This window comes from Xenopus laevis, chromosome 3S (genome assembly GCF_017654675.1).
Source record: "Xenopus laevis strain J_2021 chromosome 3S, Xenopus_laevis_v10.1, whole genome shotgun sequence".
NCBI classification, from domain to species: domain Eukaryota; kingdom Metazoa; phylum Chordata; class Amphibia; order Anura; family Pipidae; genus Xenopus; species Xenopus laevis.
The window spans coordinates 49210996-49238241 of NC_054376.1; the positions used below are offsets into that span (position 1 = coordinate 49210996).

Sequence of the window (27246 nt, forward strand, 5' to 3'; positions counted from 1 at the left end):
AATATTTTTAGAGCAGCGCTGTCCAACTTGTGTGGTACAGAGGGCAGGAATATTTCTGCTCTACGTGGCCGATAATGGAAGCCACTGTTAATGGAAACACACGTAAAAACCAAATGGTTGGTGCTCACTGCAGGGATATCACTCATCATTCATATGTGAAAATTTAAGCCATATTAAAACATACCCTTAAATCCATATGCCGCCTCCTCCTCCCCTGTGGATAACACAGCACCCCCCAGCACACAATTAAACTTAACTTAAATTTCCAAATTGTTGCCGCCGGTTGGACAGCACAGTATTAGAGAATCCCAATAACAATGCAGAGATGGTATATGTTATTTATTTAGGGACAGTAGTGCCTGGTTTTGTTTTGCTGCCCATGAAAATGTCCCTGGTTTGAAAATGACAAACTGCTAGATTAGCAATAGACCTTTAATGTCTGTTCTCACTCAAATGCCACTAAATACCGGGCTTGTTATATAAATATACACTATAAGAAGCAGGTTATAGTGTGGCACTTGACTGGTATTACCTTATACTAAAGCATTTATTTTCTTTAGTGTCAGCGCTGCAGCCAGTATAATAAGCTGCATTGTGCAGACAGGTGTACATACATGTCAGGCTTGAACAGATGCAAATGAAGAATGATTAAGTATAATATATATATATAGTATAAGTATAAGGAGCTCTGTGCAGAGTATTTAGTACACACAGTTCCATCTTTGTATGCCTTACTGTAGGCTTCTCTCCCTTGTACCTCTGAAGCCTGGCAGGCTGCATGCACAGAGATATACTTTCTTTTGCAGGGACATTTAGGGGCACATTTACTAAGCTCGAGTGAAGGTTTCGAATGAAAAAACTTTGAATTTCGAAGTATTTTTTTGGGTACTTCGACCATCGAATAGGCTACAACCTTTGACTCGAACGAGGTACAATGTTAGCCTATGAGGACCTTCCCTATCACTTTTCTAAACTTTTTTTGATCGATCACTTAAAATCGTTTGATCGTAGGATTTGCGCTAAAATCCTTCGAATTCGATATTCGAATTCTAAGGATTTTACTTCGAGGGTCGAATTCGAGGGTTTATTAACCCTCGATATTCGACCCTTAATAAGCTCTCTGCCCAACAGAACACATAACACATATACCCCATGTGATCTGCAATACAGAGCAATGTACACCAATTGGGACACATACAGTTATTTACTGATTTCTTACCTTAGTTTAAATTGTGCAAGTACTTCTCCAAATTCTAACTGGATCAGCTCATTGTAACAGGCCATAATATTGGAGTTTTCTACATATCTCTAAAATTTAAATAATAAAAAAACAATAGCTTTATTGCATGGAAAAAAAGAATACAGCAAACATTGATCATTTTGTTTTGTTTTTAATTAAAAAAGCACAAAAAAATAATAGCACCATTTTAAAAGCCTGTGATACTTGTCTGGAAGCCAATTATATGATGACTGCTTGTAAGGATTCTTTTATATACACATACACAGATTTTAGAAACTCAGCACATCCTTATAACCCTGTATATACCAATATTCTAGGCTTAAAAGCACCATATATGAGAATTGGAGATAATCCAACTGACAATAAAACTTGCATGGAAGACATGAATTAACATTAATTTATTTTATTTCCTATAGGCTTGTGTCTTAACCATTTTCTGCCAGTGTCTATGTGCTGCTAGGGTAGGAGATCTTGGGCACAGGAGAGGCCTGTGTATGCCTCATTCAGTGAACCAACATTGATCTGATCTGCATCAGGACAGTATCCTATACTTCCAACCCTTCACCTCCCATATCTCAAACCAATTCCTTCAGCTCCCATATCTCGAACCAACTTGCTTATTATCCACCGCAGCCCAGACAACCCCATTTGCTTAATGCCCAACAATAAAAAACAATTAGAGGAGTCTTTGGCTTGTGCAAATGCAGAGAGAGGGACAAAAAGAAAGCAGCAGTCAAACACAGAAATAAATAAATAAAGAGCGATGAAAAAAATTCCTAAGATATTGCTGCAAAATACATTTGAGAACATGATATATAACTTTAATCATATCCATACACCTAGATGTATTTATTTATTTATACAGTGCTACTGTGTTTGTAATGTATATTTTACAATATGGTAATAATGCAAACACAGGGACAAACACTACAGTAGATAAAAAAAACAAAAAACACACAGTCATAAAAAATACACAGTGACAAAGATTAAGTGACACATGTTATGAGACACAGGAGGAAGGAGGTCTCTGTCCTGTACTAGAAGGTAAGTTATTAACAGGCACCAATAGAAGGCCAATACATGCTCCTCTTCACAATGGGTGGTGTGCGGGGCATTTTCTCCATGCACTTGGCTGCATTCAAGGTGCAGTGCTTCTTTATTTTGAACATGTGTAGCTTGAATATGTGCCAAAATGGAGTCTTAGAATGGACAAAAATATAGGGTGAACTACAAATACAGAAAGCCTGATGTAACTTACTGCATTTTGTAACAAGGCAGGCGGTGCATAAGGAAAGTATGCAGCAGAAAATTATAATGTGCCTTCCATCTGCTTTCCATCCATGGGTCAGGACTAATATTTGGTCCAAATTCCAGGTTTGTGTGGTCAATGTAGGAAAACAGGATCATAAGTAAAAGCCATAAAAAATGGGTATGTTGGTGCCTTGGTCCATCACTGTCACCAGCCACATCACTGCAACAGAAGTCTGTATTTTATACCTCTTTTCACTTGTGTTTTTGTACAAGGCTGTTATGTATTTGCATAAGTTGTGTTATGTTTTGTGTCAGAATGTTGCTGCCTTGGGAAATAGGAAGAGACTAGGGAACCTGTCTGTATTTCTGAGATATAACAAAGGCCACTTTCTTTTTCTGTGCACCTTTCAGTGTTGTTCTGAATTTGTAAGGCTCCACTATAAGGCAATAGTGTTTAGAGTATTTAAGTGTGTTTGAGAGTAGAATGTGGGTGTAAACGTGGCATTTGCACTTTAGTTGCAGCACCTATTAAAGGGCGAGTTGGGATGCATTATATCGATAACTTGAACATTAACGTTAATACTGATTAACGATGGATGGAAAAAGGCCTTCACAAAAGTCTTTTGTGCTACAATGATATCATTGACCCATGCATTTATCTCATCTGAATACCTCATGCTAAACTTAGCTACATCATTTGGCTAGCAACAATGTGTAGTTCCAGTTCAAGATTTAATCACAGGCCATGTGCTATCAACTTTATGGACCACCACCATAGACAGGGGGAGGTAGCCCAAGGAGATTCATGCCTTTAATCTCCCTTACTAATTAGAAACCATGAAGTAGATCAGATCATGTTTATAGACAACCTAAATGCATGATAGAGAAGATCCAGCTTGGACTACAGAAACAGTATAATAGTAATCAACTGGAACTTATGCTTTAGGTCCAAGACAGGTCATCATTCCCGATGAGCTTTGCTATTTCAACAATGTACCATCTTGTTCATCCTTGTCTGAACAGGCAAGATAGGTATAAAAGTGATTAGATGTTGACTGTCTACATATCCTTCTGTTGTATGACACAGGGTACAAAGACATGTTTTGCCCTCTTGCAGAGGAACAGTGCAACCTGAGATGGCACCAGTAGACCCTGCAGCACTACTCTGCATTAATGAAAACATCCATAGTCTTCCCCTGAACTGCAAGTGAGGCTCAAAGAGAAATTGTCCTTACAGATTGAAAAACACAGCTTTAGATAATACAGTTGCAACATCTGCTCAATGCCACGTGTCTATCATATACCTACTCTATAATACAGTTGTTTTAGTTTTATGTAGATCAGAAATATACACAATGTTCAAAACAGATGCACAAAGAATGCTTAGTCTTTGAACTGAACCAGCTTACATCCCTGTCAAACTTTTCAGAAGCCTGGGTTTGCACATCAGAAATACATCAAAGCTCAAATTGTTCTTCTTACAAACTGTTGTAACAATTATACAATGGTTTTTAAAGGAGAACTAAAGCCAAACTAAAGAAGTAGACTAGAAATGTTGTATATTATGTGTTGAGCTTCTGTAACAGCTGAAGGCAACCACAGTCCTTTAGCAGGGAAGCTCTGTCTCCAAAGATGCCCCAGTAGCTCCCCAACTTCTTTTCTACTGATTCACTGCACATGCTCTGTGCTGCTGTCACTTACTGAGCTTAGGGACCCACTCACAATATACAGTATACATAGAATAGAAATGTCACAGTATAAGGCTGATTAGTAATAAATACAGATAATTACTACATGGCAGCACATAAACCAGTGCAATTAGCATCAGTATTTAACAATCAGCCCTGTAGCATCATTTTATTTTACAGACCAACCTCTGCATTATCTGCATGATAATTTGTGATGACCCCTAAGCTTAGCTTCTCAACAGCTGCTCAGAGACCACTGAGCATGTGAGTGTCGCAGACACTTTCGAAGATGTTGACCCCCTGTGACAAGTTTGATGTTCTGGATCATTGCTGATATTGAGAAGCTGAAACTTTAGGCTGGTGCAATTAGTGCAGTGTATACAATGGCAAACCATTGTTTAAACCAGTAAAAAAAAAACTCTACAAGAAATCTGTTTTGATTAAACATCGATAGATAGACATATATAGATAGATGATAGAAAGATAGATGATAGATAGATAGATAGAATGCTTTAAAAGTAAAGCATTGAAGGCTAGTCTTATTTTATCTCTATTTTGTGCTTGGCATGGGGTAACACTAGTCCCATCGTGATTACAAGATTAACATGATTATGGCATATACATTTCTTTTGTGCCATCTAATCTTTGATTTTATTACAGTTATAACTGTCATATTTATCATTAAAATACAACAGCAGTAAGCTCAAAGAAAGACTTGTCATGTTACAATGAAATTCCTTTCTGAATTACTATAAAATATATCTAAAAAAATATATCTAAATCCCTGTACTGCACTGAGCAAGAGCCAAGATCTTTTAAAACATGCCTTTAATCTGAGGCACACACTTCATGTTCTCAGCTTTTTCCTGGAAAAGTTGGATCTAAATCTACAACTGCCACATCACCTTCAGATTTCACAAATGAGCTCTACATATATACAGCTCAGACAACAGTAGCTTTGATCTCCACCTGTGAAATCTAACACATATAGCCTAGGCCAATATAAGTATTTCTTATACAGTACTTTGAACTTCTTACACCATAAAATCTATAAAAAAATTGAAATAAAAAGGGTCACTTAAAAAAATGTAAAGATGAGCCCAATTTTTAAGCAAACCTAAAGTTGGATTACCATAAAAGCCCAGATCATAATTCCTTTACATTTGACTGTAGCAGCAAGTAGGCAGTATCAAATGAACCTGGAGACAGATCTTGAGGAAATTTGGGTTCTAGAGTTTATGATTTAAAAAGAGTTTATCTTACCAATATTGCAGCTCAGTACTAACTGAAACCTATTTACCAGGTAGTTTCTACAGGCACATACCGTATATACTCGAGTATAAGACAGGTTTTTCAGCCCCCAAAATATGCTGAAAAACTCTACCTCGGCTTATACTCGGATCAAGCGCAAAAACGGTCGCCAGCGTCCAAGAATAGTCAACGGCGTCCAAGAATAATCTCCAAGAATAGTCGCTGACATCCAAGAGACGCTGGCACCTCCAATGGGAGCAGAAACCCTCAATTTTTTGATTGAAACACACCAGAAGCTGCTGCATTTCTCACCCTAGGCTTATACTCGGCTTATACTCGAGTCAATAAGCTTTCCCAGTTTTTGGAGGTAAAATTAGGTACCTCGGCTTATACTCGGGACGGCTTATACTCGAGTATATACGGTAACTAAAGAGATTTGTGGGTTTCTTGCTCCTTCTAATCTCAAACTACTGTAATAAGGTGCAGAATAAATATATAATACTATGCTAACTGAAAACAATACATATTTCTACCGAAAGTCCTGTCTTTCCTGTACAGAATATAAGGACTGTAAGAATAAGAAGAGAGCTAGCTCACAACTATCTCATGGCATCAATCGATCACAAAAGATAAACTTCAAAACAAGAGATTTTTATTCTGCATGACTTCTTATTACAAGGCCAGAGAAAGTTCACTTCAAAAGGCCAGGCATTTTCAAGTGATTTTTTTAAGAACATGTTCAGACTTCAGAAAATATAGGCAATATCTTAGTGCAAACTGATTTTCACTTCACATCAAAAGATTGGACTCCCAATTTTTCCTCTGCATGCCCCAGATTCTAGCTTTGGCAAATATGCTCTGTCATGTTTTTTTCTTTTCTTTTCCTTTTCTATCAATAATTTACACAGCAAATATTTAATGTTTTGGGCAAAAAAGGTTGTTGGAAGTAAGAAGAATTAAAGAAACACTAGGAATTATTTAAAGCATTCAACCTTGGAACAAGATGTGCACATTTCATGCCAGTTCTTTACAGTCACATTCTAATGTAAAATACACATCACTACACACACATCAACGTTTCGATCCCCCACAGGGATCTTCGTCAGGAGCAAAAACAAACAAACATGATTTGTTCAGCACTATACACTAGGGAAAACATACAGTTTAATACTATAAGGTTAAGTTCCTATCAGCAGCTAACAACACAATTTAAGCACAGGCAGGTGGTATGAATAAACAAGAAAACCTTTTTGTTAACAAGGGCTTAAAGGTATACTGCTGTCATATAATTACTCCTTTATATAAACCTATTTAACTTTGTACACAAGCTTTTATAGTGGCGTTTTATTGTGCACATGGCACAAGGAACAGTATTTTTCAGCCTGCAGAGAAGCATTGAATCCTGTCATTAGATTTAAACATAGATGGAGAAAACCTTGCACGTGTCAAGGTCGATAAGGGTGAGGTTTTAGCCAAAAACCTATTTGCCGTCCTAGCTTTAGAAAAGGCCTAGGAGGTCTGAAAGTTGCTGTTGCTTAGGTCACAGCTAAAATGTAGGCTTTTTTAAGAGTACATCTTCTCACAGTGCTATCTACAAGTGAAGGGCTTTCCAATTATCAGTGGACATGGTCATCAGAGGACCTGCACCTAAAATTTAATTAAATTTGATTTGAGTGAGTGCTAGAAAAATTGGCTTCAATCTAATGCTCACAAATTACAGTCCTGTGCCTACTTAAGCTACCAAAGCTGGTGTCCCACGTACTTTATACTTTTTCGGAACTGCGCACACCAGCCAAGAAGAAATCAGAGGGAACATTGCTGGCACGTCTAGGAATAATGGGCAAATCTTAAAAATATAGCACACTTTTCTGTTTATGGCTGTTGGCTCCTGAAGTCTGCAGTAAGCAAACTATATAACTTTTTCACAATGCATGTTGAAACATAACTAATAACTGAAACTGCTTTTATTTTAAACATAGTCTTAGGAACTCTCTCCAGATACTGTATGTCATTATCACTTCAAGCTCTCAAGAGCAGGGGTTGCATGCAATATGTAGTCAGCCTTACATTTGGTATGGTGTGTGCAAACAAATAATTTTGTGCTTACGTTTTACAACTATGCGTACAACACGTTGTGAATTTTGTACATCCACACAACATTCTCTGTGCCCTTGTGCCACAAAGTATGTTCACACAAGTGCATACAGCATGGAAAGTGGTACAATTATAATTAATATGTATTTTTTCATCAGATTTAGGTCTTACCCTGGTAAATCCAGCAGATATTAGAGGCATTATAGATGCTTCATCCCGATCACTTTGTCTAGTAGAAAATATAAAAAAAATCATAAATTAACGTTTTTTTTTATTTAGAAGTTACACTGAAGACTCAAATGCAATATAACACTAAAGGGAAGACAAAGACAATTCTGCTTGTTCTGCACATGGAATTGCTTTAGTACTGATCCCATAAAGATTATTACAGCGGGCTGGACAAAATCCTGTTCTACTACTGTTCCTGATCAACTTTATATAATTCTATATTCTATATTATTCTATATATAACCTGCTTTTAAAGGGGTTAACTTTATAGAATGGCCTATTGCTTCATTTGGTCTTGATTTTTATAGTTTTTGAATTTATTTGCCTTCCTCTTTTGACTCTTTATAACTTTCAAATGGGAGTCACTTACCCCAGCAGCCAAAAGGCTACAATGTGTTTATTGTTACTTTTTTATTTATATTTTAAACTGGAGAGCTGCTAAACAAAAATATAAATAATTAAGAAATTGCAAATAATAAAAAAAATATAAAAAAATGAAGACAATTGCAAACTGTCTCAGAAAAGCACTCATACAACATCATACTAAACGTTAATTTAAAGGTGAACAGCCCATTTAAAGAAATAATACTCCCTAATATCAGCATAATCCCTGTAATCTTGTAAATTAAATGCACATGGGCCATGAAATCCTATCACTAATAAGCAAGAAAAAAACTTGTACCTAAACTTGCAACATGGGGATAATCTTAAACAGCCTCGCTGCAGTTTGTCCATTTTCAATATTATTATTAATGATTGTTATGGCCATATTATAGTCTGCATATTGTAGTCGCTGCTATTGGTTAGTATATGATGTATTTACACCTGGCCTCTCTTTGTGGAAACTATTCACCAAAGGAAGGGATGAGTATGCACCAATACAGAGTGCACGTCTGGGTCAAGCTATTCAGCTTGAAACAGAATCTTACTGATAGCTAAATGGGTTCTGGGAATCTTAATACTTTTATTAAAAGGGCACCTATTAAGGTGAAATATTTGCCCCTACCAGAGGTGCAGAATCTATTAGTCCACACTTCTGGAGGGAAAAAACAATGTTAATATGATAGGTGCTCTTTAATGAGTAAGTAGAATATTTTAATAAATATGACATTTAAGAGGCTTATGTTGAGCACTGCTCTGTATAGCCCTATAAGTATAAATAGACTCCTTACATTATCATCTTTTGTTCAAAGTTTTCAGAGCCACATAACTTAACTGAACGTAAATAACAGGTGAAAAGTTTAGAAACCCAGTTAGTAGGCATTTCTTATTCTACTGTCTGAAAGCAAATATCTGACTGCCAGGTCTCTTGCCTATTATTTACCTACTATGATCTGATACAGAAATACATAACAAATCTTCAGCTTGTCAACATCGTAAAAAAAACAAAAAAACACTTTCATTGTCATTTGCTTTTAGTATGACAAAAAAAACAAAAAAAAACACCTGCAATGGCAATAGCAACTCTACATGCATACTACCATTTTGCAGAACGAAGAATGCATGTACAGGTACACTGAATTATATACAGCCATACATTCTCCAAATGTCATAAGTCTTTCCCCTTTCAGTTAGTCAAAATACATTCCACATAATTCCCTTTCCTGAAGTGGCTAAAACCAAGGACGAGTATGTTACATAAGTTACAAACGAAACTTACACATAACTATATGCCATTATACTCTTTTAAACCTGTATATTTCAGGTTTAGATAATTAAGTCATAACAAGTGTATTCATACGTATATCAAACCTTTAGGATAAGATAATATATTGTTTAAGTCACTTACCTTCTAACTACAGCAACTATGACAGTGTTTTCTGAGGGTTTTGTAGCTCTGATGGACCTTAAATTTTAAAACAAAAATAGTATTTTTTTTTTTTAAGTCTATGCATCGCAATTGTATATTCCAACATTTTTCATCATTGAAGTATGTAATAAAATAAATTTTTTGGGAACTCTAGGAATCAAATACAGTTACTGCATGCATACACAGTGGTGCTGTCATAAAACACTTGGCCAAAACAAACAAGTGATCAGCATAATTATTTGTAACGGTATGGGACCTGTTATCCAGGATGTTCAGGACCTGCTGTTTTCTGGATAAGGGGTCTTTCCATAATTTGGATCTTCAAACATTAAATAAACACAATAGGATTGTTTTGATATAGATTCATTGTATCTTAGTTGGGATCAAGTACTGTCTTATTATTACGGAGAAAAAAAAAGTCATTTTTAAAATGTAAATTATTATACATGGTCTCCGGAATTGAGCATCCATACTAAGGCGCCGATTCACTAAGGGTCGAATATCGAGGGTTAATTAACCCTCGATATTCGACTAGGAATTAAAATCCTTCGACTTCGAATATCGAAGTCGAAGGATTTAGCGCAGATAGTTCGATTGAACGATCGAAGGATAATTCCTTCGATCGAAGATAATTCCTTTGATCGAACGATAAAATCCTTCGAATCGAACGATTCAAAGGATTTTAATCCAACGATCGAAGGAATATCCTTCGATCAAAAAAAGTTAGGCAAGCCTATGGGGACCTTCCCCATAGGCTAACATTGACTTCGGTAGCTTTTAGATGGCGAACAAGGGGGTCGAAGTTTTTTTTAAAGAGACAGTACTTCGACTATCGAATGGTCGAATAGTGGAACGATTTTTACTACGAATCCTTCGATTCGAAGTTGTAGTTGAAGGTCGAAGTAGCCCATTTGATGGTCGAAGTAGCCTAAAAAAAACTTTGAAATTCGAAGTTTTTTACCTTCGAATCCTTCATTCGAAGTTAGTGAATCGGCCCCTAAAAGTGTGGTCAGAAAATTAGCAAACTATCTGTATATGGGAACAAAAATTTTAATTACATCGAAATGACTAGAAAGCAAAAGTTCCTAGAAGGACACAATCGAGCAAATAAACAAACTTTTCCTTATTGAAAAAGATTAAATGCTTTTATATACAATAAACCAGAGACTCTATCGTACAAGTGATTCTTGGATATTTAGTATTGAATATATATATATATATATATATATATATATATATATATATATATATATATATATATATATATATATATATATATACACACACACACAGTATAAATGTATTTTAATTGTATAGTTTAAAGGTTTAGTAGCAACATATAGCAATTTATAGTGAAGAATAATGTAATACAAAATATTTCAATTGAAACGTTTTGCAAGTGTGGCAATTTGTAGCAACAATAGTTTTGTGGATTCTTTTATAATGAGCACTGCTAACTGCACTGAAGATAGCCAGTTTGATGGCTGCACTTATCAAAGTGATGGGACAGCTGGGAGCATAGTTCAGTTCTAAGCAGCATGTGAAAAAGAGATATTTGAGCTTTGTTACACAAAACACTTTTGAGTAATTTTTTTTTTGAGCCCCAAGGCAGAAGTTGAAGAACATTAGGGGCCAATTTAAGATTGGCCATGCTTTTTGACAGTAGCAGTTTTTAAGGAAACTTGACAATTTCGGTAAATTTAAGTTTTTCTTCTTGTGAAAAGCCGTTCGGGTAAATTTACAGAAATTGCCAAGGTTGTTCAGTTCAAAACCGAGGGCATGAGTTAGTTTCCTTAAAAATTGCTTGTGCCAAAAAGCACAAACAATCTTAAATAGCCACCCAAGGGCTAAAAAGAGCAGTCAGCACTTGATTCAAAGGCCGTGGCGGTGGAGCATATCTCTGTGGCCATGTGCAGTTAGCCAAATGCAGTGTGCAAATTTCAAAACAAAATACCTAACTGCAGCCATTTTTGCACTCTGCATTAAGTTGAGGAAAACGAAGCCTGATGTTTGCCCCTATAAAAGACACACAGAATACATGATTTATTAGAGCATTTTTGAATGCATTGTACGTTCTGGGACCTTATAGCGTCACAAAACTAAAAGTGTATCCAAAACGTTTTAAATAAATCTTACAGGTGTCCGATTAAATCTGCTCAATTGCACGAGTTTGCCTATTTTTGTGAATCATTTTTCAGAAAAAGTTCCAGCTACTGTATCTTTTTGTAAAAAGGTTAATTTTGTATGCAGGACACCTCTCAGATTAGAAGTCTTTTTATTTGATGGAATAGAGTGCAGTTCCCAAACCCGAAACTATGTCCCATGTACTGGCAAAATTGATGTGTTGGCAAATTGAAATTTTAAACAGGGAAGGCGAAAAAGTTTCAGAGCTGGTTGATTATACTATAAAAGTAATTTCCATAAACAGATCAGTACCAAAGTGTTCAGCAGACATACAAAAAGAACAACATGTTATCATTGTATTATAGCATGAGAAACCAAAGATGTCATATTTATACAAAGCATTAGCAGAATTATACTTTTGCTTCTCATTACTGGGAGGAACATGGTTTCCAGGGAAAAAGGTCCATAAACACTCAGCAGGTTTCATTGGGGGTAATGTACAGAACCAAAATTAGAAAAAAGTTGTCTCTGTCCAAAGATGTATGGACCTAATTGTATGACATAGCCTTTAAAGGCATTAATGGAATCTGCCATCACCAGACAGGGCATTCCGAACCCCTAAGCATTAAGTGAACGTTTAGTTCCTCAATTATAAAGGGGTGGTCTCTGGTTCTTTGCTATGTAAAAATATATCCCTTGCTATCTGTTTATATTGTCCTTTAATGTACATGTAAAAGAGTAATCAATCCCCTCACAAGTGCCTTTTCTCCAGAGAAAACAACCAAAATCATGTCTTTATGTCTTGCCTCATAGTGTTATTCTTCCATTCCATTTACCAGTTTAGTTTAACATGATCTTTCTCGCTCATTAATATCCTTCTTAAGTACTGTGACCCAAAATTGCTCTGCATGCTCAAATTGAGATCTTTCCAGGAATATAAAGAGGCAAAATTATGCTATTATCCTTTAAATGTATGTCTTTTTTTAAGCAAGACAGTATTTTATTTGATTTAGAAGCCACTAAGTGACTCTGTCTAGGATTACATAAACAACCTTCTGTGCAGACATGGGGGCAGTGTCAGGGAGCCGGGAGCCCCCTCTGGGGAGTAGTCCGGATCTAGGAGGAAGCCCCTCAGGAGGGATCAGGATCGTGGTATCCAGGGATTAAGCAGAAAGGGTAATCGGGTTCAGGCTACAGGTCACAAGGCAGGCAGAATATAATCAAAGTCCAAAGTCCAGGCAGGGGGTCAATAGCAGGCAGAGAATCAGCGAAGTCCAGGTCCAGGCAAAGGGTCACAACAAGGAATCAGGCAGATATAAGTAGGGAAAACAGCAAGGGAACCCAGGAAACTCTCAGGGAACAGAATCCTATTTTCGGGCGCCATCTTGGCGTCTCAGGCGTCCTTTTATGTTTGAATTTGGCGCCCTTGCGCCAGCGCGCCTGCGACCGTCGCGCCGCGCTGACGTCACGGCGCCGGCGTCGGAACCCACGTGGGTTGACTGGGCGCCGCCATCTTGAATTCTTCGCCGCCGGGAGCGGACGCGACTCCTCGCGCTCCCGGCGGTCTTGACAGTACCCCCCCCTCACGGGGGGCCTCAGGACCACCGGGACTTGGTTTCTGGGGAAACTTGGAGTGGAAGTCTCTTACCAAACGAGGAGCATGCAAATCACGATGTCCCTCCCAAGAGCATTCTTCGGGGCCAAAGCCCTTCCAATGGATGAGGTACTGAAGGGACCCTCTGGAGATTCTGGAATCAAGGATTCTCTCCACCTCGAATTCTTGTTGACCCTCCACAGAGACAGCAGGAGGAGGAGATTGGACACCAGAGAAACGGTTGGAGACGGTGGGCTTCACCAGGGAGACGTGGAACACGTTGGGGATTCTCATCTCTGGTGGGAGTTGAAGTCTGATGGCTACGGGGTTAATTATCTCCAAGATGGGGAACGGACCCAGGAACTTCGGACCCAACTTGGGAGATGGCACCTTCAAGCGAATATTCCTGGAAGAGAGCCAGACATTATCACCCACCTTGTAGGGAGGAGAGGGCCTTCTACGGCGATCCGCGAAAGTCTTGTGGACTAGAGCACACTTCTCCAGATTAGACTTGGTTGCAGCCCAAATAGCAAGCATATGGGCTGTCAGATCATCTGCAGCCGGGACGTCCGACAACACGAAGTCCTGAGGAAAGGCTTGAGGGTGCTGTCCATACACCACCATAAATGGAGACCTTCCTGTGGAGGAATGACATGCATTATTATGAGCAAACTCTGCCCACGGGAGGAGGTCAGACCAATCGTCCTGGCAAAGAGACACGTGGTTCCTCAGGAACTGTTCTAAGGCTTGGTTCACACGTTCAGCTGCCCCATTCGTCTGCGGGTGGTAGGCAGATGAAAATTTAAGTGTTATTCCCAAGTCTTTACATAGAGAACGCCAGAACTTGGCGGTAAACTGGGTGCCTCTGTCGGAGACGATCTCCACCGGGAAACCATGCAGGTGGAAGATGTACTTAATAAAGAGTTGGGATAATTCCACCGCAGAGGGTAACTTCTTCAAAGGGATGAAATGGGCCATTTTGCTGAAGCGGTCAATGACAACCCAGATCACAGTATTCCCACCGGAGGGAGGAAGTTTGACAATAAAGTCCATAGAGAGGTGCGTCCACGGACGAGAGGGAACCGGCAAAGGCTGTAACAACCCGCTGGGGCGGGAATGGCTAGGCTTAGAAGTGGCACAGACATTACAAGCAGCCACAAAGTCCTTTACATCCTTGCGGATATCAGGCCACCAGACTAGGCGCCTCAAGAGTTCAAGGGTCTTGGCCGGACCAGGATGTCCAGCTTGTCTGGAGCAGTGGGTTTGTTGCAGGATGGCCAGGCGAAGTTCTGGAGGGACGAAGGCCATGCCAATCGGAGTATCTTGAGGAGCCGAGGACTGCCCAGCCAGAATCTGGTCGGCAAATTGGGGATACAGAGAGGCAATGATCTTGACTGGTGGAATGATTGGCTCCTGCCTCTCAGGGTCACGATCCACCGGAGTGAAGCTACGAGACAAGGCATCGGCTTTCAGATTCTTGGAACCTGGGCGATAAGTCAAAACAAAGTTAAAACGAGAAAAGAAAAGGGCCCACCTGGCTTGTCTGGGATTTAGCCTCTTGAGGGACTGTATAAACTCCAGATTCTTGTGATCTGTGAAAATCTGGACAGGAATTTCAGAGCCCTCCAGGAGGTGACGCCATTCTTCAAGGGCAAGCTTGACTGCTAAGAGTTCTCGATTTCCGACATCATAGTTCTGCTCTGCGGATGAGAACTTCTTGGAGAAAAACGCACAGGGGTGCAATTTTCCATCAGTGGAGTGTCTCTGAGACAGGATAGCTCCGGCTCCGACTTCAGAAGCATCGACTTCGATGCAGAAGGGTAGTGCAGGATTGGGATGTCGGAGAACAGGAGCGGACGTGAAGGCCTCTTTCAAGGACTGAAAGGCTTTTATGGCGGATTGAGGCCACAGGCTGGGTTTACCCCCTTTCCGGATGAGGGCCAGGATAGGTGCAATGCGGGAAGAGAACCCCCGGATGAACTGTCGATAATAATTAGCAAATCCGATGAACCTCTGGATTGCCTTGGTACTCAGTGGGAGAGGCCACTCCTGGATGGCCGACACCTTCACGGGGTCCATCTCAAATCCCTCTGGAGAGATAATGTATCCTAGGAAGGGGATCTTGGATACCTCGAAGACACACTTCTCCAACTTGGCGAAGAGAGAGTTCTTCCTCAGACGAGAGAGTACCTCCTTCACCTGGGAGCGATGACTTTCAAGGTCCTTGGAAAAGATCAGGATGTCGTCCAAGTATACGACTACGAACCTTCCTAGGAGATCTCGGAACACATCATTAACAAACTCCTGGAAGACGGCAGGGCATTGCATAGGCCGAAGGGCATAACGAGATATTCATAGTGCCCATCCCGAGTGTTGAATGCCGTCTTCCATTCGTCACCCTCCCGGATGCGAATGAGGTTGTAGGCCCCCCGGAGATCCAACTTGGAGAAAATCTTTGCCCCTTTCAGCTGGTCAAAGAGCTCGGCAATCAGGGGCAGGGGGTACCTGTTCTTCACGGTGATCTTATTCAGACCCCGATAGTCTATACAAGGCCGAAGGCCTCCGTCCTTCTTCTCCACAAAGAAGAACCCAGCCCCTGCAGGAGAGGTAGAAGGGCGGATAAACCCCCGCTGGAGATTTTCTTGGATGTACTCCTTCATAGCGGTAGTCTCTGCAGGAGAGAGAGGGTAGGTGCGCCCTCTGGGGGGCATAGCTCCTGGCAGGAGTTCAACCGGACAATCGTAGGAGCGATGTGGGGGAAGGAACTCTGCCGACTTTTTACAAAACACATCGGAAAATCCCTTGTAAGTGGAGGGCAAAGTCTTTAATTCCGCAGAGGAGACATTCACCTTCTCGAGGGGTTTTGACGGAAGGCAATGTTGCAGGCAAAATAAACTCCAACGAGAGATCTGCCCAGTGGACCAGTCTATGGTGGGGTTATGCAGACGTAACCACGGAAGACCCAATATTACTGGAGTAGAAGGACAGGGGATGATGAAGAATGAAAGTTTTTCTTGATGCAGCGCCCCAACTTGTACAGATAGTTCCGCCGTGAACTTTGTGACGAATTCAAACTCCAGGGGTTTGTCATCTATGGCGGTAATTCGCAGGGGTGAAGATAATGGAAGCAGGGGAATCTTCATGCGTTCGGCAAAAAAGGCATCCATGAAATTGCCATCCGCTCCGGAGTCGAGGAAGGCCCTTTCGAAGATAGACTTACTTGCCAGGTGAATCTGCAAAGGAAGAAGAAGTCTGCGTGAACTTTCTTGATACTTCTCCTGAGGACCTCGAGTGATGCCCCCTACATGAGAAACCTGAGACATACCTCGGGGTACAAAACTCTTGGCTTTGGCAGGACAGGCGTTGGCAAAATGGGAATGCCCACCACAGTATAAACAGAGACCTGCCATACGTCTTCGGAGTCTTTCCTGCTCGGAGAGGCGAGTCTTTCCTACTTGCATAGGTTCCTCCAAGGGGGACGTCGACACATGAGTCACAGGAACAGCGGGTGTTTGCAGAATCGGCCTTTGAAAGCGAGGGGCCAACAAGGGAGAAAATCGTCTGCTGCGCTCTCTCTCCACCTGGTGCTCTCTGAGACGAGTGTCCACTTTAATGGATAGAGCGCTCAGCCCTTCCAAGGTGTCAGGAGTCTCTCTGGAGACGAGATCATCTTTGATGCGGATGGATAGGCCTTGGTAGTATACAGCCTTGTAAGCGTCATCACACCAGGAAGTCTCCGCCATCAGTGTTCGGAAGTCTATAGCATAGTCATTGACACTGCGGCTTCCCTGCCGGAGCTGCAAGAGACGGGCAGGGGCGTTCGTAACCCGACCTGGAGCATCAAAGATTAAACGAAAAGCTTGGAGAAAGTCTTTAACATCAAAAGTCAGCGGGGAATTCTTCTCCCAAAGAGACGTTGCCCACTCCAGTGGCTTGCCTTCCAATCGAGACATCACATACCCCACCTTGGAACGCTCACTAGGAAACTGTGTGGGTTGGAACTCAAATTGAATTTGGCATTGCGTGGCAAACCCCCTGCAGGCTTGTGGGTCCCCACTGAAGCGAGGGGGAGGTGGAATGCGAGGCTCACCTGTCGGGTAGCTTGCGTTCGTAGGGGCTGCCGCCATGGGGGGATCTCCAGAAGGTGGAGCAGTGGAAGGCTCAGAAGGCACTTGAGCTAGCAGGACATCGAGTGCTTGCCCAATGCGAACCTGCTGGTTTTCGTAGTCCTCCATGCGGGATGCCAGTCCGCGGAGCGCTCGTCCGACATGAGGTGTGGCTTCCTCAGAAGGATCCATGGCCCGAAAATAATGTCAGGGAGCCGGGAGCCCCCTCTGGGGAGTAGTCCGGATCTAGGAGGAAGCCCCTCAGGAGGGATCAGGATCGTGGTATCCAGGGATTAAGCAGAAAGGGTAATCGGGTTCAGGCTACAGGTCACAAGGCAGGCAGAATATAATCAAAGTCCAAAGTCCAGGCAGGGGGTCAATAGCAGGCAGAGAATCAGCGAAGTCCAGGTCCAGGCAAAGGGTCACAACAAGGAATCAGGCAGATATAAGTAGGGAAAACAGCAAGGGAACCCAGGAAACTCTCAGGGAACAGAATCCTATTTTCGGGCGCCATCTTGGCGTCTCAGGCGTCCTTTTATGTTTGAATTTGGCGCCCTTGCGCCAGCGTCAGCGCGCCTGCGACCGTCGCGCCGCGCTGATGTCACGGCGCCGGCGTCGGAACCCACGTGGGTTGACTGGGCGCCGCCATCTTGAATTCTTCGCCGCCGGGAGCGGACGCGACTCCTCGCGCTCCCGGCGGTCTTGACAGGCAGCCATTCAAAGCTAAAAAAGGAAAAAAGGCACACGATACACAGCAGATAACAGATAAGCTTTGTAGTATACAATGGTATTCTTCAGAACTTATCTATTATCTACTGTTTATCCCGTGCTTGAATGGCTACCCCCATGGCTACACAGCAGCTTGTTTATAGAAACTATAGTTGTGTTTCTGAAGCAAATACATCAGTTTTACCAATGCAGGGAAAAAGTAAAATATATTGTCATTCCAATAAAAAAAACTTTAACACCATTGAGTGTATATCTAGCATTTCGATACATTCAGAAACAGTTTTTCTGATTTTAAATCCATTTAAAAAAAAATAGCAACTTAAATACAGAGTGGAGTGCTAGTACAGAAACTGAAATGCTGGGAACATGTTTGCAGATAGGAAAATCAAATGAAGTAGTCTAAATTCAATGTTATGTAAAAAAAAAAAAAAACAGAAAAAGTTGAAACAGAGGAAAATTATCTTGAAAGTAAACCTGAGTGAGATTGACCGTATGTTGTCTGTTCACAGCAAAACATATACAAGCCCCCCCCCTCAAATCAACTCCAGAGCTTTTATCGGATGTATTGATAATGACATAACAAAGGAATTGCCCACACCTGCCCATGAAATAGCCTTGAGCCAATTGTCCAATTACTTTTGAGCCCCTGAAATGAAGTGATTGTGTTAAAAAAAAGCTTTAGTTCCTCACATTTTTATGCAATCTTTTTGTTCAACCCACTGAATTAAAGCTGAAAGTCTGCAGTTCAACTGCATCTGAGTTGTTTCATTTAAAATTCATTGTGGTAATGTACAGAACCAAAATTAGAAAAAAAGTTGTCTCTGTCCAAATAGTTATGGACCTTATGTAAAACAGCAGTATATGTTGATTTTGGTAATGACTAAACACCCACAATGTTTTCAGGGATTTGAAAAAAAGGGCATAAAATAGTGGTATTGTAGCATTTCCAAAATAGTCTTATGTACTAAATTCATCTTCTTCAAATATGCTACGTTTATGTGCCACCAATCCAGGCATATTCCTTTATTTTAATAGATTTTGATCTAGAAAATGCATCTCTTCATCTGCCAAATACAATATAAGCATATGAAATGTGCGTGTTTTACAACATGCAGTTTCACAATATTTTCTACATTAATGTATATTTGCCATTTTACACCACATTGAAACAAAAAAAAAAAACCCTAAAAAAAAAAAAAAGAGTGGCTTGGGTGACATCTTTGACAGGTATATCACCCAAGGTTATTGGGTTAAAATCCCTTGAAATCCATTAAATATACTGATAATGGTGTTAGTGCAGAAGACCCTTTGTCTTTAACTATGTAAATATGCTCAATACCGATAAGTACAAATGGGAATACACATTACCCTCTAGCTACAGGTAAGGGCAGGGGCACACGGGCAGATTTGGCGGAAATTTGGTGGCCTGTCGACTAATCACCTCTTCTGCGGGATGACAATCTCCCTGAACTACCGTCCCTCTGCTATAATGAGGAAATGCGACAATCCTCCTGAGGCAACTTCGGCGACATTTTATGGCATTGAATACATTTTTGTTTGGAAAAATGGCTTCTATGATATTGACTAGGTCTTTGGCTCTATTCAAAGTAGAAATATTAATTGCCACTGAGGTAAACTGCTTCAGATGTTTTTTTTCACCTGGATCAACTAGCAGTTCAGCAGGTTTCACTTGGACAGAAGGCTGAATGTTTTAGATTTAATTTGTAAATATGTAAAGGTGGCCATAGACGTAGAGATCTGCTCGTTTGGCGATGTCGCCAAACGAGCGGCTCTCTCCCTGATATGCCCACAGTGAAGTGGGCGATATTGGGCTGATCCGATCGTGGGCCCTAGGGCCCAACAATTATAATGCATCCATTACTGTCAGATGGTCCCAAACATGGGCCAATAAGCAGCCGACCCGGCCTGTCAGCAGCTTTAATCAGCCCGTGTATGGGGGCCTTAAGTGTAACTTTTCATTCAGTTTCATCAGGCAATATCATTTTAACATGACAATTCATCATGTACAAAGTAAACCAAAACAAAGAGGGAAAGAAAACATTAACAGTATGGTTGTGTGTTTCCCATAAGCCTCAAAGCTATTACTTAGCACTGCTTACCTGCATAGAGCTTCTGCATCAAAATATCGTGAATGCCTATGATCAATAATGATAATTTCATGGTGTTTATCTAAAAAGCTTTCCAATGCAGTTTCCGGCGTCCTGGCGATGTTACACTTAAATCCTGCTTTTTCACACGCCCAACAGAATCCATTACTCTGGCTATCTTCTTTGGCAAATACTAAAAGTACCTAATTGAAAAAGGGGAAAAGAAAGACAAATTATCAATGGATTGCTTGTGCTTTCTTGGTTTATCACACCGTTGCAGCAATAAGGGGTCCGTTTACTAAAGCGTGGTAAATTTGATGATATGTTTCCGCATGTTATCGCTGCAAATAGTTTTCCGCCAGAATATTCGCAGCGACTAAGTTTACTAAACAGCGATGCCCTGGGAAGTCATTGTGATCACTTGCGGTAAATACGTTGACGAACCAGCTTAGGTTAGCAGTAATTTTAGCGGGTTGTGAATATTTATGCTATAAAATTGTCTTGTTTTATGGTGTTTATTATGGCATGATTCATGGCCAGATATGTATCTTCAAAACTGCTAAACTTTATAGATATTATCAACAACACAGTAAACTGATTTCACCCAATCAAGCATGTATGCATCATGTAAATCCACATTTCAATACATCCAGTCACAAGACTTACCCCCTGCAAACAACTTTTACCAATAAATCTGTGTGCATCATATAAATGTAGTTTAATCTAGGCCGACCAAGCCTTTGGTCCCTCCTACCCATAATAAATCATCTTTCTGCTGAAAAAGCTGCTGTAGCAACAGACAAAAGAATAATCCAAAACATTTTTGATTACCCTGTCACTTCTCTCTTCTGTCAGGAATGGCAACAGGAACAGAATGATGGCTAAAACAAGGTGTTATGGGATATTTCCTGTCCCCTTGAGAATTTTCTGGCGAAAAAAATAAATTACCGCCACTATATAGATGGCGGTAATATTCTGTAGTTAATTTTGTCTATCGTACATTTCGCTGTTTAGTAAAGCAGGCATTAATGTGTACATATCGTTATTTTCAGCAAATGCAATAACTGGCGAAAACATATTCTTGCGCAAGAAAATTTACAAATTTATATTTACCACAGGTTAGTAAACTGGCTAAAAACATATTTGGTGACAAATTTGTCTATATTTTGTGCGCATATTTTTACTGCGCTTTAGTAAACGGACGCCTATGTCCAGGGTTTCTTTAACTGCAAGTATTTTAACTGCATTAGGGCCCCATACAGGAGGGCCAAATGCTCTATGTCATGGACAATTTCTAAATATTTGAAAACACTGTTCTCTGTGTAGGTTATAACATAGGGCATTTTCAGTGATCACCTAATATCAGAAGGGTACCAGGAGACATAGAAAAAACTATAAAGCATTGGTTACAAGATAAACATTAGTAATAGCCCTGTTGCTGTTGTTGTGTTACTCTGAAATGGCCATGGCTTTCAAAGGATCTTTGCCTTTATTTGTCAGTATCATTGCCCAAATTAACATAGTTGGTATGCAGTGTTCAAAGTCACCATCTTCCCCTGTCTTCAGATCCTCCTTTGTTAATTCACCAACAAGGATCTTGTAGGGGCATACGCAGTTGAATCTATATTCTCTTTTATGGCAGGTCGCCATACAGGGGAACTTTTGAACAGAGCAGAAATTATGGGGGGTTAAATCTGGCAGGGGGGTAGTAGAGGGGGCTAAGGATGGGCTAAGGTTTAATTCTCCTTTACGGTGGCCAAATGTGAGACAAGGAAATCAAAAAGACACCATATATTCTCATGGTAGCAACTTGTGTGGAAGCTCACAGAAATATGCATGTAAAAAAGGTTCAATGTGCAGATGAACCTTTGCAAGCATATTTGCCAAACCACCGACTGCTCTCTGCAGAGTTTGGGAACACAGCACCAAGTTCTACCTCAATAGAGAAAAAGCAGAAAGCCTCAGGCAAAGTCTCTTTACAATTTGCAAGAAATTCTGATATATCCTGTACCAAGCATTAATGTGTTTCCTAATTGTAATAACCGGATATTCTGACAAATTAATGGATACATTTGAAGAGTATATCACATAAAGTAAACTATCTGTACAAATATTTTAATAATTCAGACATGGATTGCAAGGAAATAAAGTGATATACAGTATATCAGAGCAGAGGACTCCCAATTATCATTGTTTAAATCTCAGTATTTCAGGACTTGCTATAAGTTTCACAGTAATGACTACTTTTTCTGAGGGGTTTACCCATATCTGCCATATTTAAGAGTAAAGTTAACTGGCTTACAATTTGCCTACCGGTGGCCACGGATTCAAGATACATTGCACTTGCTTGAATTCTAGCCCAAAAGACCCATAAGAGCTCCCACTTCAGGTGTGATATAGAAATGAAAGCCAGTTTTTAATATTGCAGCAGATTTTGTTTGGTTACTAGCCAGTCCAAGGTGACGGAAACAATGTTTAATTGTTTTAAAATGTGTTTCCTTTATGTCTATATTGCAATTATTGGTACAGGTATGGACCCGTTATCCAGAATTTTCGCGACTTGGGGTTTGGATAAGAGAACTTTCCATTATTTGGATTGCCATACCCTAAGTCTACTAAAAATAATTGAAACATTAATTAAACCCCATAGGCTTGTTTTGCCAATATGAATTCATGCAGCTTAGTTGGGATCAAGTACAAGGTATTACTGTTTTATTATTACAAAGAAAAAGGAAATCATTTGAAAAATAATCTGAATTATTTGATTAAAATTGAGCCAATGGGAGATGGCCTTCCCATGAGTTTTTCGGATAATGGATCCTATACCTGTACCATGTTTAAATAATGGTGAGGCTTCATTAAAAATTACATTCAAAAGTATATCCTTTTAAAGTTCACTTTCAGCTTCCTACAGTTTTGATACTGGAGGTGTGCAGAAAATAGTCCTATTACTATTTCTGGTGTGAGAACACTATTTAGACTTGCAAACCTGCTCATATAAGGCAAACCATGTTATTAACATCTTCAAACCATACCTGAAGTTGATCTTGGCGGAGTTTCATTGGACCAAACTGCACTTCTCTTACAGCTGCCTATGAAAAACACAGTATTAAAAAATTAGTTCCAAGAATAATACAGAATACACACAGAAAAACATCAATTGCCTTCTGCGAATCACTAAAAAAGAGCATCTGTGGCAAGGGATACATGATCAGTGCTAGAAAGCATAATGGCATTCAGTAACCTGAACCTAAAATGATTGTAAATTCAGAATTGAAGCTTTAAATCAAATTTATGAATACAAATTGCCTAAATACATGTAAACCGATCTAAGGGATAATGTAAATACAAATGATGATAGGCATTGTTAAGTAGGTAAAAGAAAATAAAACATAAACTTGATTTATAGATAAGGTGTAGCTACTATGTATTTCCCCTTTTAACATTAGGTATATTTCTATTTATACTACTTGAATACAACAAATGTAACAGCATCAGTGAATATATTTATTTTCATATGGGATTCTGTTGCTATTAGCTTGTATCTATGTGATTGCCAGTTAATTGATACATTTCTTATCTTTGTCCCTGCTGAGCAAAATCCCCGAGCTTCATTAAGGGCAGAGACACATGCTGCTATTCAGGAGATTAGTTGCCCATCGACAAATCACTTCATCATCGGGCGACTAATGTCCTCGAAAAGCCTTCCTGCCGGCTAGAATTTAAATCACTGGCAGGATGGCACTTGGATCTCTTCAGCTTTAAGAAGTTGCCCGAAGTTTCCTATGAGACAATTTCAGGCGACTTAGAAAAACCAAGCGTTCCAAGTGCCATCCCGCCGGCGATTTAGATTCTAACCAACGAGAAGGCAGTTCGGGGATATTAGTCGTCCGAAGAAGGACTGATTTGTCACTGGGCGACTAATCTCCTGAAATAGCAGTGTGTGTCTCTGCCCTAAAGGCTGTTAGAATTGATACAAAAGTTGTTGTACCAACTAATGTAGATTTAAACTGTTTAGATTCTGTACCTGGATTACTGAGCTGCCAGACAAACACCAGAGACAAGAACATTAATCTATATACACTGGTGTAACTACAGCAGACCTTTCGGCCACGGGAGGTATGTAATTTCCTTCTCCTGGACTCTTCTGCCTGCTGCTGCAAACACACAATTGGCGGGCACATAAGCAGCTGGCAGCGGGCCGGGTGGCATGTGCTGCACAAGAGCTCAGTGCACCAGGCCTTTCTTGAGGGAGGAGCCTGGCCCATGACTTTAAAATTTACATTTTGGAAAACCAGACAAAAATGAAACATAGTAAGCAACGGAAAAAAAACCTCTATTTCTGGTGAGCAATCTGAAAACAACTGAACCTAAAAAAGCATATAGAAGGTGAACCCCTTTAATATAAAACTCACATCAATATAATTCAGGTTTTTAGCTGGGCTTGAAACAATGGCCTAATTTACAGTACATACCAGAACTAATTTTAGAAGTTCCATTGAGTGCACGTGGGGGAGGTATTATTATTATTATTATTGATATATTTTAATTGTTGGGATTGGCTGGTGTAATGAAAGCATCTCAACAGATCTCATTTGTCCTTGACCTTGATTTCAGCATACCATGATAGGAAGATAATTGTGTTATGTCTGTTTTTGGAGAGGGGGGACACCAAGATCTTTGCCAATAGACTCCATAGAAACTGCTGTATACAGTAAGCTGTACTATTACTGCAATGTTTTCCCATATTCCATAATGAGAAAAATGGAAGCAAAACCAAAAAGTTGGACCAAGAACATTTTTCAAGGCAAGTGAGACTTGAACAAATGCAGTCCAATGCTATACATGCTATACAGGGTAATCTTACAAGTGACTTGGCATACATGAACACTCAATAATGATTATGTACAGTGTAAAATGCCTGTGGGCTACATATGACGACTCCATAGGCTCAGATATCAACTGCAACACCCAGAATCCCACTTGGGAGGTTACGTTATTCAGCTTGGAATGGTTTGAGTTTGATCTGTATTGAAGGTACAGCAAAGGTACTACATGACTCAACGAAGATTCCAGGTGGATAAAATATTGCTGGTTTCTATTTTGTGTTATTGATAAAGTTTACAAAATATTTTTTTTTTTTTTTTTTTTTTTGCTGTCTAAGCATTTGAGGCGAGTTCAATGAAATCAGACAGAGGAAGCAGCCATAGGAAAGTTAACCTCTCCCTAGTCAGACTTTGAAGGTAAAGAATAAAAATGACTTTGGCTGAATTCATAGTACATTTTCACCTCTGACCACATATTTGTTCTGTCAAATACAATTCTAACTATATAATGTTTTTCCGCAAACTATGTCAGGCTATTTGGAGGTGAATACAAGCAGACACAATGCAGACAAAAGGGTGAACACAGATTAGCGCATTACTATATCAGCAAAACCTAGAAAAATACATTTTATGTTTAAGAAAAAAATGATTTAAAAGGTAAAAGTAGGCTTTGTGTTAGCGTTACTTTGTTAGAATCTAGTAGATGGAAAGAACAGTAAAATGACATTGGTGTGTACAGGCTGTTGTTGCATTTGTACACATCTATACAAGCATTTGGCTGAATTGAATAGGAAAGTACCAATTCTGATCCTGCAGATTTGATTAGACGTACTAGTAAACCTATTTCAGTGATGGCAGACTAATTTGTTAAGCTTTAGACCTCCTTTAAAGGTACTTACATCCAAAGTGCTCCATACATAGTTGTGCTGGGTGCGGCTGCCTTCATCCCACCTACTTTTACGAATCCTGCAACAAGTTAATCTATTGATGCAGGGAAAGCCTGTAGCTACAGAATCCTGCATCAATTTGAGCAGCAAACTTGCACTTAAAGGATCAAGACAGAAGTGAAGCCAACCAGACTGTGGTTGGGGACCCCTAATGTTTTTGGTAGTACAGCCACCTGACCTACCAAGCTCAACTCACACATTAGAAATCAAGTTGTTGACCGCATTCCCTTATAACAATGGACAGAAACCAGACTACTAAGTCATAATAAGTGAGTCAGTAATTTCAGTCAGTTGTACCTCTAAAATGATTTGTTTTGAATGTATCTTTTGCAATTCGGGTCCAATGGGTAATATGGGTGAGGTTTATTTATGTGTTGACAGGTTTATTTCCCCCACAAAAAATCTGCTTTCCCATTGGCAGCAAAGTACCCAAAAATACCTTTGTACCTATATCACGATGATTACTGCTATATTATTCTTGAAAAAGGTCCTGATGCGGACCGAAATGTTGGACATAAGTAAAATGTGATACAATATGGCTGGGTCATCAGAAAATATAAGGCCAGCATTAGTTAAAGTGAATTGTTTACATGTAATTACTACAAAGTTGTCCAGCAATTATCAAGACCAATCACAGCATCAAAGACAGATTTTATCTCTATGATTACACAGCAGTTTGCCAGCAATTACCCAGTAGGCTGGGTTAATCATTACTTCATTAAAATCACATTGGCTGGGGAAGGGGGTGGGAAGGGTTGAGTTAAGCTCAAGTTAAGGTCCCCATAGACGCAAAGATTTTTAGTTGGTGAACGATCTATTTCAGTGCAATCCGAAGAATCCGTCAAATTATCGTGAGGTTAGTGGGAAAAGAACAATTGTGCATTTTAAGATTTTTCATCCGACATCTGTCAGAAAATTGATTGGCCTGGATAAAAAATTTGTATCGGCCCCAGTGCAATCTATCTCTGTTTGCAGGGTCAAGCAGGCAGCTACCCTCAGGTTTCCTGGCAATATCGCCTGAAATGGTCTTTTTAGTTGCTGGACAAATCATACATTTAAACAATCGTTTTGAGATAAACGTGGTCTCACGATAACGAAAAGATCTTTTTAAAATGTTTACCTCTATGGCCAGTTTAACACAATACGGGTGGTGGCAAACGTGGCTACTGGGGGAGATTAGTTGTCGTGAGGCAACTTCGGAAAGCGTTCCGAGTGCCATCCCACTGGCGATTTACATTATCGCCAGCGGG

At 40.0% G+C, this 27246-nt stretch overlaps 1 protein-coding gene across 3 annotated transcripts in view; it reads right to left on the reverse strand.

The window, feature by feature from the left end:
- The window catches only part of LOC108712890 (high affinity cAMP-specific and IBMX-insensitive 3',5'-cyclic phosphodiesterase 8A), a 150634-nt gene that overhangs the window by 33128 nt on the left and 90260 nt on the right, over positions 1-27246 (reverse strand). For all 3 annotated transcript variants that reach the window (XM_041588279.1, XM_018255391.2, XM_018255390.2), the window contains exons 2-6: positions 23259-23315; positions 20236-20426; positions 9542-9598; positions 7696-7753; positions 1220-1308 (exon numbers count right to left, since the gene is read on the reverse strand). In XM_041588279.1, coding sequence (XP_041444213.1) covers positions 1220-1308; positions 7696-7753; positions 9542-9598; positions 20236-20426; positions 23259-23315 — 452 coding nt within the window. The remainder of the gene's footprint in view (positions 1-1219; positions 1309-7695; positions 7754-9541; positions 9599-20235; positions 20427-23258; positions 23316-27246) is intronic.